This window comes from Rhamphochromis sp. 'chilingali' (genome assembly GCF_963969265.1).
Source record: "Rhamphochromis sp. 'chilingali' genome assembly, chromosome: 4".
Lineage (NCBI taxonomy): Eukaryota > Metazoa > Chordata > Actinopteri > Cichliformes > Cichlidae > Rhamphochromis > Rhamphochromis sp. 'chilingali'.
The window spans coordinates 42,107,022-42,128,361 of NC_137948.1; the positions used below are offsets into that span (position 1 = coordinate 42,107,022).

Below are 21,340 nucleotides of genomic sequence, written 5' to 3' on the forward strand. Positions count from 1 at the left end.
GTAGGGTTAACATTTGGTTCAAAATTTGGAGGTTTCATCATATCTTTTAATTTGGCAAGCTTTTGAACAATTGTGCCCTGCTCTCCAGAGCATTTTCATGTTTTCTGAGCTAAGCTTTGTGAATTGAGAGGATCCTACAAACTAACTCTGATTCCATGTTGCTCTTCCTCTCTGGAATACCTTTTTATTCACTGCAAACCGTTTTACTCTCCGCGCTAGTTTGCTTCATTCATCTTGGCCGCTGTTTACATCCCGCCAGATGCGGATGTGCAGGCAGCTCAGTGCGCACTCGCGGAGCAGATACTGCACATGGAGCGGACATTCCCGGACTCTCTCATTATTGCTCTTGGGGACTTTAACAAAGCCAATCTGAGCCATGAGCTTCCCAAATACAAGCAGTATATTAAATGCCCGACCAGAGAGGAGAGGACATTAGACCACTGTTACAGCACGATCAGCGGGGCCTATCGTGCGGTGCCCCGCGCTTCACTCGGACTTTCTGACCACGTCACGATCCACCTAATCCCCACGTACAGACAGAGGCTGAAGCTCTCCAAACCTGTTGTGAGGACCAAAAAACTGTGGAGCAACGAGGCTGTGGAGGAGCTTCGCACGTGTTTGGAGTCTACAGACTGGGACACAATGAAGGCTGCTTCTAAAAGCTTGGACGAGTTTACGGACACCGTCACCTCCTATATCCACTTCTGTGAGGACAGCATTGTGCCATCACGCACCAGGGTGAGTTATAATAATGACAAACCCTGGTTTACTCCTAAACTCAAAAAGCTGTGGCTGGAAAAGAGAAAGGCGTTCAGAAGCGGAGACAGGGACTGCTACAGAGAGGCCAAGTACAGGTTCACTAAAGAAGTGGACATTGCTAAACATCAGCACTCTGAGAAGATGCAGCAGCAGATCTCAGAGAATGACTCTGCCTCTGTGTGGAAAAGTTTTAGGAATATCACCAACTACAAGCCTAAAACCCCCCACTCCACTGATGACTTGCTCTTGGCCAACACCCTTAACGACTTTTACTGCCGTTTTGACGAGCCATCAGGCAGCCTTCACACCTCCAACGGCCCCAACAATAGAGACACTTTGGACACTCATTCCCCCACCTCTCCCCCCTCCATAGAGCCATCACCACCTTCAAACTGTTCACCTACAACACCCCCCTCCTCACCCCACACAAAAGAGGATTTCACACCACCTCCTCCCACCACAACTCTTCATATTCATGAAGCAGGTGTGAGGAAGCAGTTTAAGAGTCTGAATGCTCGAAAAGCTCCCGGCCCAGACGGTGTGTCTCCTGCCACCCTCAGACACTGTGCAAACGAGCTGGCCCCAGTGTTTTCTGGCATTTTCAACTCCTCACTGCAGGCATGTCATGTGCCTGCCTGCTTCAAGTCCTCTACCATAATCCCTGTCCCCAAGAAACCAAGGATCACTGGACTAAATGACTACAGACCCGTGGCTCTGACATCTGTGGTCATGAAGTCATTTGAGTGCCTGGTTCTCTCCTATCTCAAGACCCTCACGGCCCCCCTCCTGGACCCCCTGCAGTTTGCATACAGAGCCAACAGGTCTGTAGATGACGCCATCAACATGGCCCTACACTTCATCCTGCAGCATCTGGACTCCCCAGGAACCTACGCCAGGATCCTGTTTGTGGACTTCAGCTCTGCCTTCAACACCATCCTTCCAGACCAGCTCCGAGGCAAGCTTTCCCATATGAATGTGCCTGATCCCATCTGCCGGTGGATCACTGACTTCCTGACCGACAGGAAACAGCATGTGAGGCTGGGAAAGAATGTCTCGGACTCCCGGACCATCAGCACCGGCTCCCCTCAGGGCTGTGTTCTTTCTCCTCTGCTCTTCTCCCTGTACACCAAATGCTGCACCTCCACCCACCAGTCTGTCAAGCTAATCAAGTTTGCAGATGACACCACCGTTATTTGACTCATCTCGGACGGGGATGAGTCTGCCTACAGGAGGGAGGTTGAACGTCTGGTGTCCTGGTGCAGCCACAACAACCTGGTGCTGAATGCCCAGAAGACAGTGGAGATTATTGTGGACTTCAGGAAACACACAGCTCCACTCCCCCCCATCATCCTGACTGACACCCCCATCACCTCTGTGGACTCATTCCGCTTCCTGGGTACCACCATCACCCAGGACCTGAAGTGGGAGCCCACCATCACCTCCGTCATTAAGAAAGCCCAGCAGAGGATGTACTTCCTGAGGCAGCTGAAGAAATTCAACCTGCCAACACGGACGATGATGCAATTCTACACTGCAATCATCGAGTCCATCCTCACCTCCTCCATCACCGTGTGGTACGCTGGAGCCACTATCAGGGACAAACAGACTGCAGCGTGTTGTGCGCTCTGCTGAGAAGGTGATTGGCTGCAGACTTCCATCTCTGCAGGACCTGTACACCTCCAGGACACTGGGGCGTGCAGCTCGGATCTCAGCTGACCCTTCTCACCCTGGACACAGTCTGTTTGACCTGCTCCCCTCAGGCAGGAGGCTCCGGTCCATTCGCACCAGAACCTCTCGCCATAAGAACAGTTTCTTCCCCTCTGCTGTTGGACACATGAACAATAACCGTATGACTGTTCCCACCACTAACACATGACCCTACGCTGTGTTCACTGCATCATTCCATGTTTGGCACTGATCACCACCTGCACTCATGTATATATCATGTATATATCTATCTATCTACGTAGCACTTTTAATTCTTATTCTTATTTTTATTTTCATGTCTATTTAAGCGTAATTTATGACAGTATGTTTGCACTGAAGCACCGCAGCAATTTCCTAATGTTGTAAACCTGCTCAACATTTGGCAATAAAACCCTTTCTGATTCTGATTCAGATTCTGATGTTAATTGCTGATTTGTTCTATCAACGGACCACTAGGTCAACAGGACTCAATTGCAGAATGTTTATTTACAAGGTGAAGGTAAAGCACAATCCAAAACACAAGAACAATATCAGGGATGGTCCTGATTCCACAGGGCAAGGTTCTCCAAGGGTCCAGTCTCTCCACAGAATCTCTCTCACAAAAACAGATCCACTCACCACTCTCACTAACAGTTTTTGCCACAGGAATCTGTGCACAGGTAGACAGGGGTATTTATTCTAGAGAAAAAGACGACCAGAGTGATCACAGATGACAGAACGGGGGCCTCACTAACTGTTAGTTCTCCAATGATTCTCCAAAGATGGTGGAATCCCTTAAGTAGTGGCAGCCAGGCAAGGTTATCAGGAACAGGTGTGTGATCACTCCAAGCTGTGTGTAGATCGAGGGGGGGAACCTGGTATGAGTCCCTCCACTGTCTCTTCTTGCCATTTTACTCCAAAGGTGGCAAATGTCAAACTCCAACAGTCTCCTCAGTTCTCCTCAAATGTTCTTGTCACATGCACAGTGAAGGTGCAGCTTGTTGGAAACACAGTGCCATTCATCCAGTCAGGCAGGATGGTGGGTTTGCCCTTCTTCTCTGATGCTGTTTGTCCACACTGCTGCTGCTTGCTGGGTCTCTTTGCTCAGGACTTTGCTGCTGTCTCTTTATCTGCCATGTTATTGCTCTTTGGAGCTGCATTCCTTGTCTTCAGGGAGGAGTGAGAGCTCGCTTGTGAGGTTGAGGGACACATGGAGCTGTAAATAATAAACTTGGCCTGAACGTTTCCAGTGATGTTAAACTATAACTTTCTTCCGACCGCTGCATGTGGAAAATTGATTCAGGTCTGCTTTTCATCTGAAAGTGACAAACTAAGACATCACCGCTCTCACAATCGGAGGCAATTACTTTTACACAGTGCACAAAGACACTGTGACGTCAGACACATTCACAATTTTTTCATCTATCACTTCACCTCATATGTCATTGTACTGAATTTGAGCAACCCTAAGCTTAATGCAGATTACTTTTAACAACTGACACAGACGTACACAAACAACACAAATAGGCCTATAACTTTCCCCAGCCTGCGTGAATCCGCATGGCCGTTGAGCTCCTGGACTCGCGTGTACCCGCGCAGTCACTGAGCTGCACCTGCCTGCGTGAAACCGCACAGCATAGGCGTTGCTCTCTTTTGTTTATAAGCCTGCGATTAACCGCACGGCTCAGGTCCGCGTGAACCCGCGCAGCTACAGCGCTCTTCTTTGAACAGTACTTACTTGGTGCTGTTCTTGCATTAATCTCGAATCCCGTCAATCACCATCCAGCGAGGAGAAAAAACAGACAGCTAATCCACCGGCCCGATGACAAATTCTCATGTCTCGGGACTTTACTACAGGAACTTCTATACGTCTTGGCTGACGTCTTTCGGCATGTCTCCTTTTCCCCTCGGTGAATGTCAATTCTAGGGATCCGGCTTTGAAGGACCAATTAATGTTGGGTCTGTCTAGCACAGGCCCACCGCTGGAACGAGACAATTTAAAAACGCAGCAAAAGCATTGAACACCAAGTAGGCAAAGTTCTTCGTGTTACTCGTGCATGAGGGAGACCTGCCTGGAGCCAAGTGTCGTTCCACCACTTGACCTCCGTCAGACTCTCAGCCAGGTTCCCCATAGCGCTCCTTTTATTGTGGTTACATGAATATGCATAGGGTCATTAACATATAACATCTTACATAGGTATACATGTGAACAATACTAGTGTGTGTGTGTGTGTGTGTGTGTGTGTGTGTGTGTGTGTGTGTGTGTGTGTGTGTGTGTGTGTGTGGTCAGAGTGTGACCCCATAAAGACTTCCCTAAACCTGCTGGTCTGGAAGTCCAGCAGTTCATCTAAAGAAAAGCACTTAGACTAAAACAGATATAGCTACGTTTATCCTACCATAAAACAATAAGAGAAGGTACGACCTCTCCCATGCTCCCAGAGTGCTCTCTAATGCACACAAAGTTTGCAGACTATCAAGGATCAAACCTCTACCAATCTACAACTAATTATAAAACTCTAAGCATGTATAAGTAGATATTTATAAGCATAAATGACAATCAACAATACAAAACCTAACAGGCCTCTCACTAAAACACATTTGTTCCCATTTCTTTAATTGAATCTAGGAAAAATGCAAAACATAACACAGCTTGATAGGCATAAAATAGTCATATTCAAAGCGCTGTTACCCCAAACCTTGCCAGCATAGTATAAGGTGTGAATTTAAAAATAGTGAGGAAATTGAAAAAAATGCAAAAACGTGGTAGGCCTAAAAAATATCTAAAGTAGATGAATAGTATCTGAAAGTCATGGTCTTAGTAAAAAGGAAAAATTCCAGCAAAAACCTTACATAGGAACGGAGAAATCTGGGAATCTGAAACCGAGAATCTCATATTTACAGGAAAACAACAGGGAGAAGAAACTGAGGTATGCCAAAGAAGAACTGGACTTAAAATCAGTGGCAGCAGGTTGTATGGAGTAATGACTGAAAAATATTCCAGCCACTCACTTGTGGTTTAGGGCTGCATTTCAGCCAGCAGTGTTGGGGATCTTGTCAAAATTGAGTATTGTCATATTTGGATCCACTTCCATCTGGAAAGTGTGTGATTTGTTTTTTTTGTTCTTTTGTAACGTGACAGTGATCCCAAACATACTGCCAATACATTAAAAGCATATTGATGGACCTTAACGTTATTTAAACAGTGCAGGATCATCCTGACAGGGATCGAAACCAAAAGTCAGCCAACATCCAAAGAAGAGCTTTCAAATGTCCCTCAAAAAGACTGGAGAACTGTTTTCATTGCATATGCCAGGAGCGCGTAGGAAACAAGCTTTCATAGCCAGCTGTTGCATCTCTCTCTCTATCTCTTGTGCGTAGCAGACAAATGTTTTCTATTCTGCATTTCCCCATCGAGGGCACTAAACCTGTGGATCTCATTTCTTCCATCTTCTTAGAATGACATCCAGAGTGGCTTGGGTCAGCATAAGATATTTTCTCAGATTAACCTGTTCTTATTGATTATTATAGAAATCGATTATGCATTGATTATGGTAGGGTAGGTGGAAGATGTCAACCAGCCTTTTGGGACATTTACAAAGTGACTTGCTTAATTATTCAGTACCACTGTTAAATTCCGGAAGTTCCAGTTCAGAGGAAGGTCGCGCGCTGGACTGATCAATCGGTGGCCGCGTTACAGGACGCACTCGATGACGCAGACTGGACATGTTCAGAAACAGCTCCGATGATGATGTCAACGTGTTTACGGAAGCGGTTGTGGGATTCATCGGGAAACTAGCGGATGATACCGTGGAGACAAAGACTATCACAACGTTTCCCAACCAGAAGCCGTGGGTGGATAAAACCATCCGCGACGCTCTGAGATCCCGCACCGCTGCCTACAACACGGGACTCACGACGGGGGACATGGACCCGTACAAAGCCACGTCATATAACGTGCGGAGGGCGGTGAAAGAGGCGAAGCAGCGCTACGGGAGGAAACTAGAGTCACAACTCCAACAGCGTGACTCTAGGAGCCTGTGGCGGGGACTAAGGACAATAACGGACTATAAAGCACCAACAACCGGTATGACGAACGCGGCCGTGACTCTGGCAGACGAGCTGAACACTTTCTATGCTCGCTTCGAGGCTGCAGCTAAGGACTCCAACAATGCTAGTGCTAGCGGCGCTAACGGCTGCAGACAAGAAGATACTGCCAGCACCGGAAACGTGCTCGTCATCTCCGAGCATGAAGTAAGGAGAGCCTTCAAGAGAGTGAACACCAGGAAAGCAGCAGGACCAGACGGCATCCCAGGTCGTATCCTAAGAGACTGCGCATACCAGCTAGCTCCTGTGTTCACTGAGATATTCAACATCTCTTTATCTCAGTCGGTGATCCCCACATGCTTCAAGGAGTCCATCATTGTTCCTGTCCCGAAGAAACCCCACCCTGCTTCTCTCAATGACTATCGCCCTGTAGCCCTCAGCTCAGTAGTGATGAAGTGCTTTGAACGCCTGGTCAGAGACTTCATCATTTCTTCACTACCAGACACACTGGACCCACTACAGTTCGCTTACCGTCCAAATCGTTCCACAGACGATGCCATCTCTCATCTCCTCCACACATCACTCACTCACTTGGACACTAGAAGGGGGAATTATGTTAAAATGCTCTTCATAGACTACAGCTCTGCATTTAACACCATAATTCCCTCCACACTCACCACCAAGCTGGAGCATCTGGGACTCAGCTCATCTATGTGTCAGTGGATCTCCAACTTCCTAACTGGCAGACCACAGGCAGTAAGGATGGGCGGACATGTCTCAGCCTCCACCACTCTCAGCACTGGAGCCCCCCAGGGGTGTGTCCTGAGCCCCCTGCTGTACTCTTTGTACACATATGACTGTGTGGCCACTACCAGCTCCACCACCATCATCAAGTTTGCTGACGACACCGTCGTGGTGGGCCTGATCTCTGATAACAACGAGACGGCCTACCTGAAGGAGATTAGGAATCTGGAGAACTGGTGCCAGAGGAACAACCTCCTTCTAAACGTCAGTAAGACAAAGGAGCTGATAGTGGACTTCAGCACTAAGCAGGAGAGGAACTACCAGACCCCCGTCATCAACGAGTGCCCAGTGGAGAGAGTGGACATGCTTCAAATACCTCGGAGTTCACATCACGCAGGACCTGTCATGGTCCTGTCACATCAACACCGTGGTGAAAAAGGCCCGTCAGCGTCTCTACCACCTCAGACGCTTGAGAGACTTCCAACTGCCCTCCAAGGTGCTCAGGAACTTTTACTCCTGCACCATAGAGAGCATCCTGACGGGAAACATCTTAACCTGGTTCGGGAACAGCACCATGCAGGACAGACGAGCTCTACAGAGGGTTGTGCGGTCAGCTGAGCGCACCATCCGCTCCGAGCTCCCTGACCTGCACTCGATCTACAGCAGGCGGTGCTGGACCAAGGCCAGGAAGATCGTGAAGGACCTCAGCCATCCCAACAACAGACTGTTCTCTCTGTTGAGGTCAGGAAAGCGATTCCGCTCCCTGAAGACCAACACAGAGAGACTGAGGAGGAGCTTCTTCCCGCAGGCGATACGGTCTCTCAATCACACCACCACACAGTCCTGACCCACACATATAGTTCTTACACACACACTGGACTTTCTGGACATTGTTTTCACTTCATTACTTAAATCACGCTGCTGTTATTGTGTATATGCTGCTGTTATTGTGTATATATTTATTTATATTTATTCATACATTCTTATATAGTTCTATATTGTGTATTTTGTTGTACAGTTTTTTTATTTTCAACTTTAATTTATATATTTTATCTTATTCTCCCAGTTAAATTTACCCTTCATTCTAATTTGTGTTGTACAGTTGTACATTTCATTTTTAACCTTAATTTATATTTTATTCCTTCCTAGTTAAATTTACCCTTTTTAATCTTTCATATTTATTTCTTATCTTATTCATAGCCTTTTCCTTTTTTGTTTTCTTTAGGTCACGAGCAGTTGTCCAAGCATTTCACTACATATCGTACTGTGTATGACTGTGTACGTGAAAAATAAAATTTGAATTTGAAATTTGAAATTTGAATTTGAATTTGAATTTGAAATTAAAAGACACTCAGGACCAGATATGGGCAGCAACGGGTTACTGAGTTTTAGTCTGTAAAAAGTGACAAAACATTAGTGTCTGCTGTACACTCTGCGTGGGAATAAAACTTGTTTCCAAAGTGAAAAATTAAACTTCAAATCTGAGCGAGCACCCTGCACGCTGCCACGGGAATGTGACGTTCACAGAGAAACCCCCGGATCCCCCACTGACATGACCGCAAAGGGCAAACCTCCACCCACCGGCCCCACTCCTGCTAAACAGGTGACAATAGATTTAAGAGTGACAGGACTCAGTGCCGCTGAGTCTTTGATTTTATTTATTTTTTTGCTGTGTTTTACTTGCATCTATTTGAAAGAGTGAGTGTAAACAAAAAAACATTATTTTATTTTATATGCTGGAATATGCAGAACATAGGTTTAAATGTTAAACACATTTCTTCAAGTCAGAGACTGTTGCATATGAATTATTTTTTGCTTGATGCAATGTGCATAAAGTTAAAAGATTCAAATTAACATTTTTTTTTTAAAGAGGCTTTTTCATTTGATTCAGTTTTATATACTCAAATATGCAGAAAAAATAGAACTGGGTTGAAAGGTCTATTACTTTATTACCTATTCAGGTTTTGTATCATGCTTTTTAAAACTAACTAAGTAACTAGTTACTTTTGAAAATAAGAAATCAGCAATTAGTAACTAATTACTATTTTCAAGTAACTTGACCGACACTGCTCAGAACACAGACAGCTGTGACAGATAACAATGATGTTTCGCATGGAGAATGCACACAAGGAGCCGAGGCATGCAAGCAGTCGTTCGAGGCTGATGTCTCATATAACATGATAATGTTTCATTTGGAGTAAAGTAAATGTTACTGCTTGCTGCTGATCCAGGCCAGTGTTTCAAAAATGTGGAAGTTGTACAGATTAGATTATGTTGTCTTTAAACTTTTCCTGAAGAGGCAGATCATGCAGTATGTAGTTCTCTAGCAGCTCGACAAGGAGCAGAGTGCAAAACATTAGAACACCATGAGGACATGCACAGCTAAGTACATGATGAGACTGTACAGGGTGGGCCATTTATATGGATACACCGTAATAACATGGGAATGGTTGGTGATATTAAAGTCCTGTTTGTGGCACATTAGTATATGTGAGTGGCAAACTCCTCAAGATGGGTGGTGACCATGGTGGCCATTTAGAAGTCGGCCATCTTGGATACAACTTTTGTTTTTTCAATAGGAAGAGGGCCATGTGACACATCACACTTATTGGTAATGTCACAAGAAAAACAATGGTACTTATGGTATTTATCATTCGAACTGATGTATTCAATCAACTTATTTAGGACTTCTGTTGTTCCTCCGTTGGGACTGAATTAATCACAACAAAAATTGGACTTTTGTATGATACTTAAATGTCCATTGATTAATTGCACTTTGCAAACTGAAAAAAGCATAGCATAAATATGTTTCTGATGTTGTAATTTTGAGGCGTTCCTTCCTTCAGATTCTAAGATTCTGAAAAGTCAAGAAGAGTTTTATATTTAAAAAATGTGCCAGAATTGCAAAAGTTTACCTGAACTTGTTTCTCCTTAACCATAGCAAAGTGGGTGCAGTGGGTTTGTATGCAGACATGGAAGGGCAAAAAACCCCAAATAAAACAGAGGGCTTGCAGCTGATCAAAAGTCACACAGTTTGTGTTAAAGCAGAGGCACCAAGTGGTTCATTGGATTTTCACTTACCTTGAAACAAAGAGTATATTCCCTCACCTTCTAATTGTCACATAGCTGTTTTTATGGACTCAGTTATGAATTGTAGGATGGCTTATTGTTTTAAGTTTTAAGTTTTAAGTCAGCTGTGTTATTCATTTCCTATTCATTACTGCTTGAATGAACGGGGGGTAGCATTCTGAGTCAGATGAACTGTTTTAGTGGATTCACTCAGCATAGGAAGTTAACTATTTAAGTTAACTATGTTAACTAAGTTAACTATGCCACAGAAGAATGTGAATGTAACTGTTGCTCACTGTATTTGGGTGTATATTGTATGCCATTTTTTCATGCAACTTTTCATTAGTTTATTTTAAGCCCAGATGAATGAATAGTTGTCATAAATATGAAAGTAAATTGCTTCTCTGTTATCACTGCAAGTATGATAAATTTCATGTTGACATAAATCATTTATTCATTCTCTTCCGCTTTTACTTATCAGGGTCTGAGAGGTGGAGTGGGGTGGAGCCTATCCCAGCTGTCATAGGGCGAGAGGGAGGGGGGTACACCCTGAACAGGTCTAGCACATAGAAACAAATAACAGTTTGCACTCACATTCACATCTATGGGCAATTTAGAATCATCATTTAACCTAACCCCATTTTTTTAAAAAATTGGGGTTAGGTTATATTGAAATAGATTTTTGGTTAAATTGATTAAACCAAAATTAATTTTATGTATATTATGGCTTTAACTATGGACATAAGGTCTGTTAATAAAGACTGATTGATGGATTGAATTGCATGTCTTTGGACTGTGGGAGAAAGCTAGAGTACCCAAAGAGAACCCACAAAAACACAAGGAAAACATGCAAACTCCACGCAGAAATGCCACAGCCAGATGGTGGAGTCAAAGTCAGGACCTTGTTGCTCTGAGGCAACGGTGCTAACCACCGTGCCACGGTGCTGCCAGTGTGCTAAATTTAATGCTGTCATAAATCACTAGAAGATATTTCAAAGAATCCCTATGCTTCAAATAAGACTTGTTTTTTCAGAACCTGTAAACATAATTTGATTTAAAATGTGACACAGAATCTACACTGGCAGGTTTTTAAAACTCATTCAAGACATTACCACTAACCATATAGAGAAACTGTGTTGTAGTTTCTGATGCATCAGATATGAGCACACATACTTTAAAACACTTAACCCTAGATTATACTCAGACATGGACACGGACACCTGGGGATTCAGTGACCGAGTAGTCGTTCCTGTTAAACGTCTTTGATATCTGCTTGAGCTCCAGCACCTGCGAGCATGTGCAGCTGATGCATGGTACTGTAAATTGGCCATGAATGAGTCAGGTCCACTGGACCCGTGGCTAGTGGAAGTGTGGAAATCATAGGTCCTGTGTACCCTCATTTCTCCTTCCTCCTCTCTGGGCTTGTGTGTGTGTGTGTGTGTGTGTGTGTGTGTGTGTGTGTGTGTGTGTGTGTGTGTGTGTGTGTGTGTGTGTGTGTGTGTGTGTGTGTGAGAGAAAGAGAGAGAGAGAGAGAGAAGGAGAAAGTAAAGCATTGTGAATTGACCCAGGTGTGACCCAGCAGTGCTGTTCCCGCACAAGGTTGCAAAATTGGAGCACCCAACACTGTCTGCACACACATTCCCACACGTTTCACCCTTTGTCTTGCAGGAATGAATATTGGGGACCTGACACTATAAATATCTCATTGTGGTTCCACACCTGATCAAGATGGCAAAGCGATTCTCTGTTCAGACTGCCTTACAGTTGCTATTGGAAGAGACAGAGGGTTTTGATGGCGATGCAGAGGAAAAAGTTTAAGAATGTGAGGATTGAAGAGGACGATGAGCATCGGCCAGCTCTAAAGTTTAGCAAGCTTCAAACCTCAGGACCAGCCTGCAAGCAGCCAGCCCCAAGACCAGCAGGGAGCAGCCAGCCCCAAGACCAGTGAGCAGACTGTCAGCAGCTTGCAAATAACACCGTATGGATGGTAAAAGATGGCAAAATTGAATGGTCTTCCTGCTTACGAAATGAACCAATGTGAACCAATGTGATTCGAATAATACCAGAACCTACACGCTGGGCAGTCATGCAAAAAACATCAAGTCTTCTTTTGACCTTTGCATGCAATACCCTATCAAGAAAATCATCCTGGATTGCACCAATTTAAAGGAAGCAGAGTTTTTGGAAAGACATGGAAAGTCTTGGACAAAACCGATTTGGATGCTCACTTTGGGGTTCTTATCCTTGCTGGTGTTTTCAGGTCCAAATGGGAGACCACAGAATCCCTGCAGGATGAAGAAACTGGCAGAGATCTTTTTTGGACCAGGATGTCTCTGAAAACTTTCAAAATCATTTCCAGGACCATCCGTTTTGATGACCATGATCATAGACCAGCTTGACGGCAGAGAGACAAGCTAGCTGCCATCAGGATGGTGTGGGGCAAATGAGCGGCCGGTCTCAACTGTTTTACAACCCTGGCCCCAATGTCATCATTGATGAGCAGCTGATGCCATTTCAGGGCTGCTGCCCAGTATATACCATCTAAGCCTGCCAAGCATGGTATAAAGATTTGGGCGCCTGTGATGCAGGTTCATCTTATGCATGTAACTTGCAGGTCTACACAGGGAAACGCAATGGAGGAGCCCCTGAAAAAAATCACCTTCTGACGCTGCCGGGTGCTGGGTGGTCCTTTCCAACTCGTACCAGGGTGGCTAGGCTCTAGCAGGGTTGACTGCCCATTGCCCCTGACTCTCTGGGATTCTCGCCCTTTGGCAGTGGGAAGCCCATCGGGGCCTCCCTCCTTCTTCTGCTGGAACGGGTGTGCGGTTGTCACCAAGATGTGTGGCCTTGAGTCTTCAGTACTCTTGGAGGCTGCGGATGGTGCAGTTGTCCTGGTTCCATGTCTGTCTGCCTCTGGCTTCCGGGGGGCATTGTTGAGGCTTCCCACCCTTGTTATTAAGTACATTTGTGACAAAGACAGGCATTCTAACACAAACTCTCTCCCACTCACACTACAACAAGACTCTTGATTTATGTATCTGTGTATTTTCTAATTTCTGTGGTCCTGGTGCTCTATCTTTCTTTGCTTTCTTTTCTTACAGGACCAGTTGGCAATATATTGTGTATTTCTATTTGCACTCTATCATTTTATTGTACCCCTACCCCTCTTTTCCCCTCCTTCTCCTGCCTTAGACATCATCAGATATATATATATATACATTATACTATATATAATGTAATAACTGAAATAACACAAATTCAGATTCCTTGCTTACATTGTCAGAGTCTGCAATCAAAAATACTTTTTTTGTGATTAAAGATGTATAAAAAATTCTATAATAATGCAAATGCTTTGTTAAACCTTTGAACTAAAGCTGAAATTCTGCACTTGTTTGCAGAATCTGCACATCTTTGATTGGATTAAAATCCACTGTTTTGATACAAAAGGCACAATTTAATAAAAAATGTCATTGTTCAAAAGCTGAGAGAACAAAATGTTTCCTTTACAGAAAACATTTTTTTGCTCTTTTTTGCTCTCTTGTAAAAAATTAAGAAGCCATTCCCGCTGTACAAATTGTGGCTGTGGAATTGGTATCTTAAAATTGTCCACTACGCCCTTCTCCACACATTGAGCTTTCATACTGCATAATCAGAGCAAATCTTATTTTAAAATGCCAGTATAATTTGCACTTGGCCCCTCTTTCAGCCAGTGAAAACTAACATCTTATTGCTGTTGTCTTCTCTCGGTCAAATTGCAACTTTGTGCATTGACCAGGCAAAAGATGTTATACAGATACTTCACTGTATTCACTGAATCATATTTTTTTAAAAATTTTTTTTACAACACTACAACTGGCAGTGTAGAAAAGTACTTACTGGTAACTGGGTATGCTGTACCAGAATGCTCACCAGATTGACTGTTTAGCAAAGTAAAGCTGGCTAAACTGCCTCACTCAGAATCACACAATGCCACAATGAAAGGAAGTTTAGAGGAGATTGGGGATAAGGTGATGCAAATGCAGTACCAGTCAAAGTTTGGACAGTTCTACTCATTTGTACTCTGTGATTTGATACATGATATATATGATATACTACTATATACTGAGAAAAAAGTGATCCAAACCAAAGTACTGGTAATGAATTGAAGCCAAATTTTTTTTGGTGATCTTTGTAGAAGCAGTAGAAGCACTGCTATAGGGAAATCCAAAGTGGCCAACCGCAGGTGTTACAGTCTAAATGTAATGTTCTTGATCTCTCTTGGCTGACTGAAATGTGTTTGTCTTACAGTGCCCAATGTGCTCAGCATTAATGCACTTGAAATCTGAGGTGTATGAAAAAAGAATTCAGTTAACTGTTATCTGCAACCTACTAGGATCTAGCTGTGATATTTTACACACTGAACCTTTGATGTGCAAGTTTAAGTGTGATGGAGCAGCTGAACAGACTATATTTGGGAGTGAAGGATGACACTGATTGACATTTGACTGGGTGGTAAATCCATTTGAGGGTTACCTACGCCACTGGAGCCTTGAATGTTCACTAGCTACCAAGTGATGTCTGGCAAGCAAATTATTTTATAAGTGTATGGGGCTTTAGACTTTTTCTCTTTCTTTTAATTCATTTTCAAAACACATAAACCATATGTAACACGGGCTAGTTATTCTCTAATTATATTGTGATCCCCAAACTAGTAAAAGAAAAATAAAGCTAATAGGTTTTAGGCCTTAGACTATGTTTCCATTCCTGAATAGTTGTTTAGAGAAGGCCCTTATCTTCTCAGTGAGTATAGACCATTACCATAGTAGCTATTTCACATTGTAATGTACCATTGTATTGACTTTTTTGAGATACTCTCCTTGACAAATTGATAGGATGTGCATTGCTATTTTTACAGTGCATATCAATATACATTCTTTTAATTCACGTTGCTTCTTTACAACTCTTTGCAGCTGTTTGAGATCAGAGTGCCAATCACCCAAGGGACGAAACCAGTGACCATCAGTGTAGCCAACCACACCCAGTGCAGCTGTCTGTCCAAACTGGATATCTACAAGCAAGTTCACAGCATCATCAGAAGAGCATTGCCTGAGTAAGTCTCTGTCAATGTACATACACAGATTAGCTGTATGTGCTAATTATCACAAGATCTGACTTAATAACCCGGCGCACGCGCATATGTGTGTGTGTGTGTGTTTGTGTGTGAAAAGGAATAAAACAGCCTTTGCTTTTCCAGTGGTGGTTTCATTCTATTATGACGATGGTTGGTTCCTGGACTGTGTGTATCTACAGCAGGTGTTGCAATTCAACACATTGCAAATTTTTCAATTCAATTCAATTCAACTTTATTTATATAGCGCCAAATCACAACAAAAGGCGCCTCAAGGAGCTTCATAGGTACAGAGAAAAACTCAACAATCATATGACCCCTTATGAGCAAGCACTTTGGCGACAGTGGGAAGGAAAAACTCCTATATAACAGGAAGAAACCTCCGGCAGAACCAGGCTCAGGGAGGGGCGGGGCCATCTGCTGCGACCGGTTGGGGTGAGAGAAGGAAAACAGGATGAAAGACATGCTGTGGAAGAGAAACAGAGGTTAATAACAGATATGATTCAATGCAGAGAGGTCTATTAACACATACTGAGTGAGAAAGGTGACGGGAAAGGAAAAACTCAATGCATCATGGGAATCTCCGGCAGCCTACGTCTATTGCAGCATAACTAAGGGAGGATTCAGGGTCACCTGGTCCAGCCCTAACTATATAGAATAGAATTAGAATAGAATTCAACTTTATTGTCATTGCACATGCACAGGTACAGGGCAACGAAATGCAGTTTGCATCCATCCAGAAGTGCTTTAGTGATATAGATATATTACAATATATATTAGCAATAGTATAGATATGTAAGTATATTACAGAATGGGTCTATTATGGTATGTTATAATGTACACGGTATGAAGTATGTTGTGAATATTCTATAACTATAGGTATGTACAGGCTGTAGTGAGTACAAGCTATGAACAGGATATAAATATGAAAAACTATACAGAATATGAAATAAATAACTTTACAGAAATCTGAGATATACACTTATACAGAAATGGGAACTATGCAAGTTGTAAACAGTTGTAGGGTTAAAAATTATCGTATGTACAGAATGATTATTTACAGAGCTATACAGTAGTGCAGTTAAGATAAGTGAGATATGTGGATAATTTCTACAGAGGCTATATAAAGTGCTATATGCTTTAGCAAAAAGGAAAGTTTTAAGCCTAATCTTGAAAGTAGAGATAGTGTCTGTCTCCCGAATCCAAACTGGAAGCTGGTTCCACAGAAGAGGGGCCTGAAAACTGAAGGCTCTGCCTCCCATTCTACTTTTAAATACTCTAGGAACAACAAGTAGGCCTGCAGAGCGAGAGCGAAGTGCTCTAATAGGGTGATATGGTACTACAAGGTCATTAAGATAAGATGGGGCCTGATTATTTAAGACCTTTAACCTTTTCTAGGTTAACTATGGCATTTGTATGTTCCTGTGCTTATACCTGCATGATACATGCTGGGATTTATGACCAGCTGACCCTTGGAATTCTCTTAGCAAGTTCTTCTTGCCAGTTTGTGTCCTCTGAAAACACTGCTGTTATAGAATGGAATAAAATGGCAAATAATTTAACACAAATCCGCATATTTACAGTGACAAATGTTTTTTACTTTGTTCAGCCAAGTGTGATCTACTTAGGTGCAGACAAAGTGGCTTACGCTGTGGAGCATTACCTGAAACAGAGGTGTACTTTTCATATTGGAAACGATTGACGGTGAGAACTAAGATTTCTTCCATCAATCCATCCATCTATTTTCTGCTGCTTATCCAGGGCTGGGTCGTGGGGGCAGCAGCCTAAGCAAGGACCTCCCTCTCCCCAGACACCTCCAGGCATTCCCAGGCCAGCTGAGAAAGGTAATCTCTTCAGCGTGTCGTGGGTCTGTCCCATGGCCTCCTTTGGTGGGGCATGCCTGAAGCACCTCATCCAGGAGGGATTCTAGTCAGATCCCTGAACCACCTTGACTGGCACCTTTCCATGTGTAGGAGTTGTGAATTTGCTCTAAACCACTCTTGGATGGCTGAATTCCTCACCTTCTTTAAGGGAGAGCCACCCTTCGGAGATAGCTTATTTACCACCGCTTGTATCCAGGATCTCATTTATTGTGTTCACCAGATCTCAGTACTCAGATCTTGTGATAATAAGCTAGGCTAGGGTAGGGTTTTGCTTTTTTACACTCATCTCTTCCCTTAATTACAATAACCTGATGCAATGTCCTCATCACTGCAGCCGTAGCCCCAATTCACCTGTCAATCTCCTCTTCCTTTCTCCCCTTAATCAGTGCGAGCTGGAGGCCACCAGCTGATGAACCCAGCAGAACCACATTATCTGCAAAATTAAAGACAATATTCTGAAGCCACTTGGCCATCTACCTGGATATGCCTAGAAATTCTCTATGAACAGAACTGGTGTCAAAGCGCAGCCCTCACTCGGTCCAACACCCACCAGAAATGAGTTATTGCTGACAATGTGGACCAAGCTCCTGCAACAATTACAGAGCTCAAATGGCTAATAGCAACAGGCCAGACACCCCATGCTTCCCATGCTCCTCCCACAGGATACTCCATGGGACCAAATTGAGTGCCTTCTCCAAATCAACAAAACACATGTAGAGTGGTTGGGCAAATTCACACACAGTCTTATATATCCTTGAGAGGATAAAGAACTAATCAAATGTTCAGCAACCAGAGAACAAAAATCGCATTGTTCCCCCTTTATTTGAGGTTCGAAAGATGGATTAACATTCCTCTACAGTACCCTGCCATAGACCGTCCCAGGGAGGCTGAAGAGTATAATTTCCCTGTAGTTAACCCTCCGATACCCCATCCTAAAGATGGTGACCACCACAGCAGTCTGATAATCCAGAGGAACCACTCCAGAGTGCCACATGATGGAGTAGAGTTGCGTCAACCAAGACAACCCTGCAACATTCTGGGCCTTCAGAAACACCAATGAGTTGTTTAACTGCCTCAATGATTTTGCCCTAGTGATGGGCAAGTCTTCCCCCTCATCCCCATACTCCCTTCCACCGCCCGACTGTCTTGTCAGTTGAAGTCAGCAACATCCCACCTACACTATACACCATGTGAGTAGAACACTTCTTTCCCATCCTGAGTCTCCTGATGGTTTGCCCAAAATTGTTTTGAGGCAGGCTGAAAGTCTTTTTCCTTGTCTCACCAAACTCCTCCCTCACCTGGGGTTTGGTTAAACTATTACTTTAGCTGCATTCCGCTTGGCCTGCTGGTCCACATCTCATTTAGGAATTACCACCACGACAGGCACCAACCACCTTGTAGCCCCAACTCCTTCGCAGCAGCCTCAAACAGAGGTGCAGAACATAGTTCATTTGGACTCAATGTCCCCAGCCTCCCTCAAAATCATTTTAAAGTTCTCCTAGAGAACATTATATCAGAATTTTTTATTTAATGTTCATTACATGTTGTTATTTGTTTACATATTATATTATATAATAAATTGGCTAAATGCACACATATAAGCCAAAATTATGACCACTAAAAGGTGGGGTAAGTTACTTGTGCAGTCTGCATATGTCCAGTCACATGCAAACTATCATTGTTCACTGAACAAACTGCTCTCCCTCATGGACAATTCATCTCAACCACTCCATTCAACACTACTGAGCCATCAGAAATCCTTCCCACTTGTGATTTAACCCTGCTACTAAAAAGAACACCTCAGGAAATCATTCCCACCATTCTCTGTAAAGCTGTAACATAATTCTTCTTTCTGTGACAGGCATGCCACAGAAACGTATGCCCGACAGAACACACCTGTTAGGCAAATGTTTTCACACATACTTTTTCATACATGTAATAATAATAATAATAATGTATACTTTATTAATCCCCATGGGGAAATTACTTGTTTTTCTCTGCATTTGACCCATTCACTCAGTGAAGCAGTGGGCAGCCACTAAGCAGGAACCCAGGGTGCAGTATGTAGGGACGGTACCTTGCTCAGGGGTCCCTCAGGGTAGCCGTTCAGTGGATTCGAACCCCCGACTTTCCAATCATGGGGCGACCACTCTACCTACTGAGGTATCCCTGCCCCCATGTATTTCTGCATTATACCCTTTTGCAGTTGTTTCTTCTTTATGGTATACATATTATGTGTTAATGCAATTTGCACTGCTCGGTTGCACTCCTACCTTTTACTCATCACTCAGGAAAAAATTGTCATAGTATAAGGCCTATAGCACTTGGAATGTGGCGTTTATTTATTGTACACTGTACCATTTTTATTCTTTATCATGCTACGGTAACAGAAAAATGTATCTATGATTGTCATGTGTATGTTTTTTAAAAGACAGTCACTTCTAGTCATAGAAGTGACTAGATGACAGAAACCAGCATGACAATTTACCTGCTAGGAAGCCTTTGGACAAAAGTTTGCCCCACTGACTACCTCCTGCCTCAAAATATGAACTCTAGCCTCTTGAATTCCATATCCTGCAACCACATTTCCTGTGCTAAAACAATACTTACAAATTTGTTTATTTAGAAGGAATAAATAGTAATTGTGTTAATGCCAGAATCTAAGACAATGAACCACCACAACAGAGGCTCTAATGTGCTACATGTAATGTGCAAAAATCTCAGTGTATTTGCACCCATTCAAACAGCCCAAACAGTGGAGATTGGTGGACTGTTTCTTTTACAACCCCATAAAAACAAGATCACTCTCATAATCAGGAGAAAGAATCAGAATCAGAATACTTTATTAATCCCGAAGGAAATTAGGGGTATATTTTCAGACAAAACCTAAGCCATTGTTTATCTCTATCTAAAGACCAAAAGATAGTGTAGGATCAGTTTTTGGTACATTCCATGGTCATTTCACCTGTGTCTTTCTTCATCCGTTTGAATCTGTATTTTTACTTTGTCACATGACAAAGCCGAAAGAGAGATTGGCTCAAGACAGCCAACCGGAAAGCTTGGCTTATAAAAAATATTGCTAAGCTCCATGATCCACCATTGCTGTAAAAACAATGGTCCATTGGCGTAAAAAAATTTGATGAACTTTCAGCAGCTCTGGCTTAGAAATAAAGAAATGCCATTTCCTTAAATCCATTTGATTCCAAATTACAATGCAGAAATGAGAGAAAATCACCCAATTGCATTAACATAGCCTTACGAGGCTTTTTAAAATATGAGCTGGTAAATGACTATCTTGACTGTTTCTTTGTCTTGCCTGATTCTTGTTATAATGTGCTTATTTTTGTTGAAAAAAAAAGAAGAAAAGACACTCAGTAAAGCCGCTACTCCTCAATGTCAAACAGGAGCCAGTAGAGGTGGTTTAGGCATTTGAGACCTCCTGGAGACCTCCTGAGTAGTGATGATAAATTCGATTCTTTTTACTGAAACAAGTTTGAATAAGTCACTCACCAAAATGAATCGTGTTTTTTGAGTCACTTGAGTCACTGAGTCAGTTGCCCAGAGAGTGCAAAAAATTTACATTTTCACTCAAACTTAATTTGGTTCTCTTTTCATGTATATCCTACTGCTAAGATGATTGAAAAAGAAAAACAACTATTTTTATAGAGCAAAAAAGAGCAAAAAAATTTAGATTTCTACAGGGAAAATGTATTTTATTTATTTTTATTTTTATTTTATTAGTATTTTCCTCAAATGTGTCAAATATATATTTTCTCATCTAAATGTCCACTGAGCTGTGAGCCAGGGGGTGGTAATGCACCTTAACAACCAAGAAGAAGAAGCTGTGAGCAAAGGAGGGGGGTGGGGGGGGAGTGAGTGAGAGATTTGCTTATGCTACGATTCAGCACAGGAAAGGAGGGGGTGGGTGAGTGAGTGAGTGAGTGAGTGATTCGTTCATTCTACGATTCAGCACAGGAAAGGGGGAGGGGTGAGTGAGTGAGTGACTGAGTGATTCTTTCATGCTACGATTCAGCACAGCAAGGGAAGG

General features: G+C 43.1%; 1 protein-coding gene across 2 annotated transcripts in view; it reads left to right on the forward strand.

The window, feature by feature from the left end:
• The window catches only part of vegfc (vascular endothelial growth factor c), a 107,351-nt gene that overhangs the window by 47,070 nt on the left and 38,941 nt on the right, over window positions 1-21,340 (forward strand). For both annotated transcript variants that reach the window (XM_080880481.1, XM_080880480.1), the window contains exon 4: window positions 15,252-15,391. In XM_080880481.1, coding sequence (XP_080736607.1) covers window positions 15,252-15,391 — 140 coding nt within the window. The remainder of the gene's footprint in view (window positions 1-15,251; window positions 15,392-21,340) is intronic.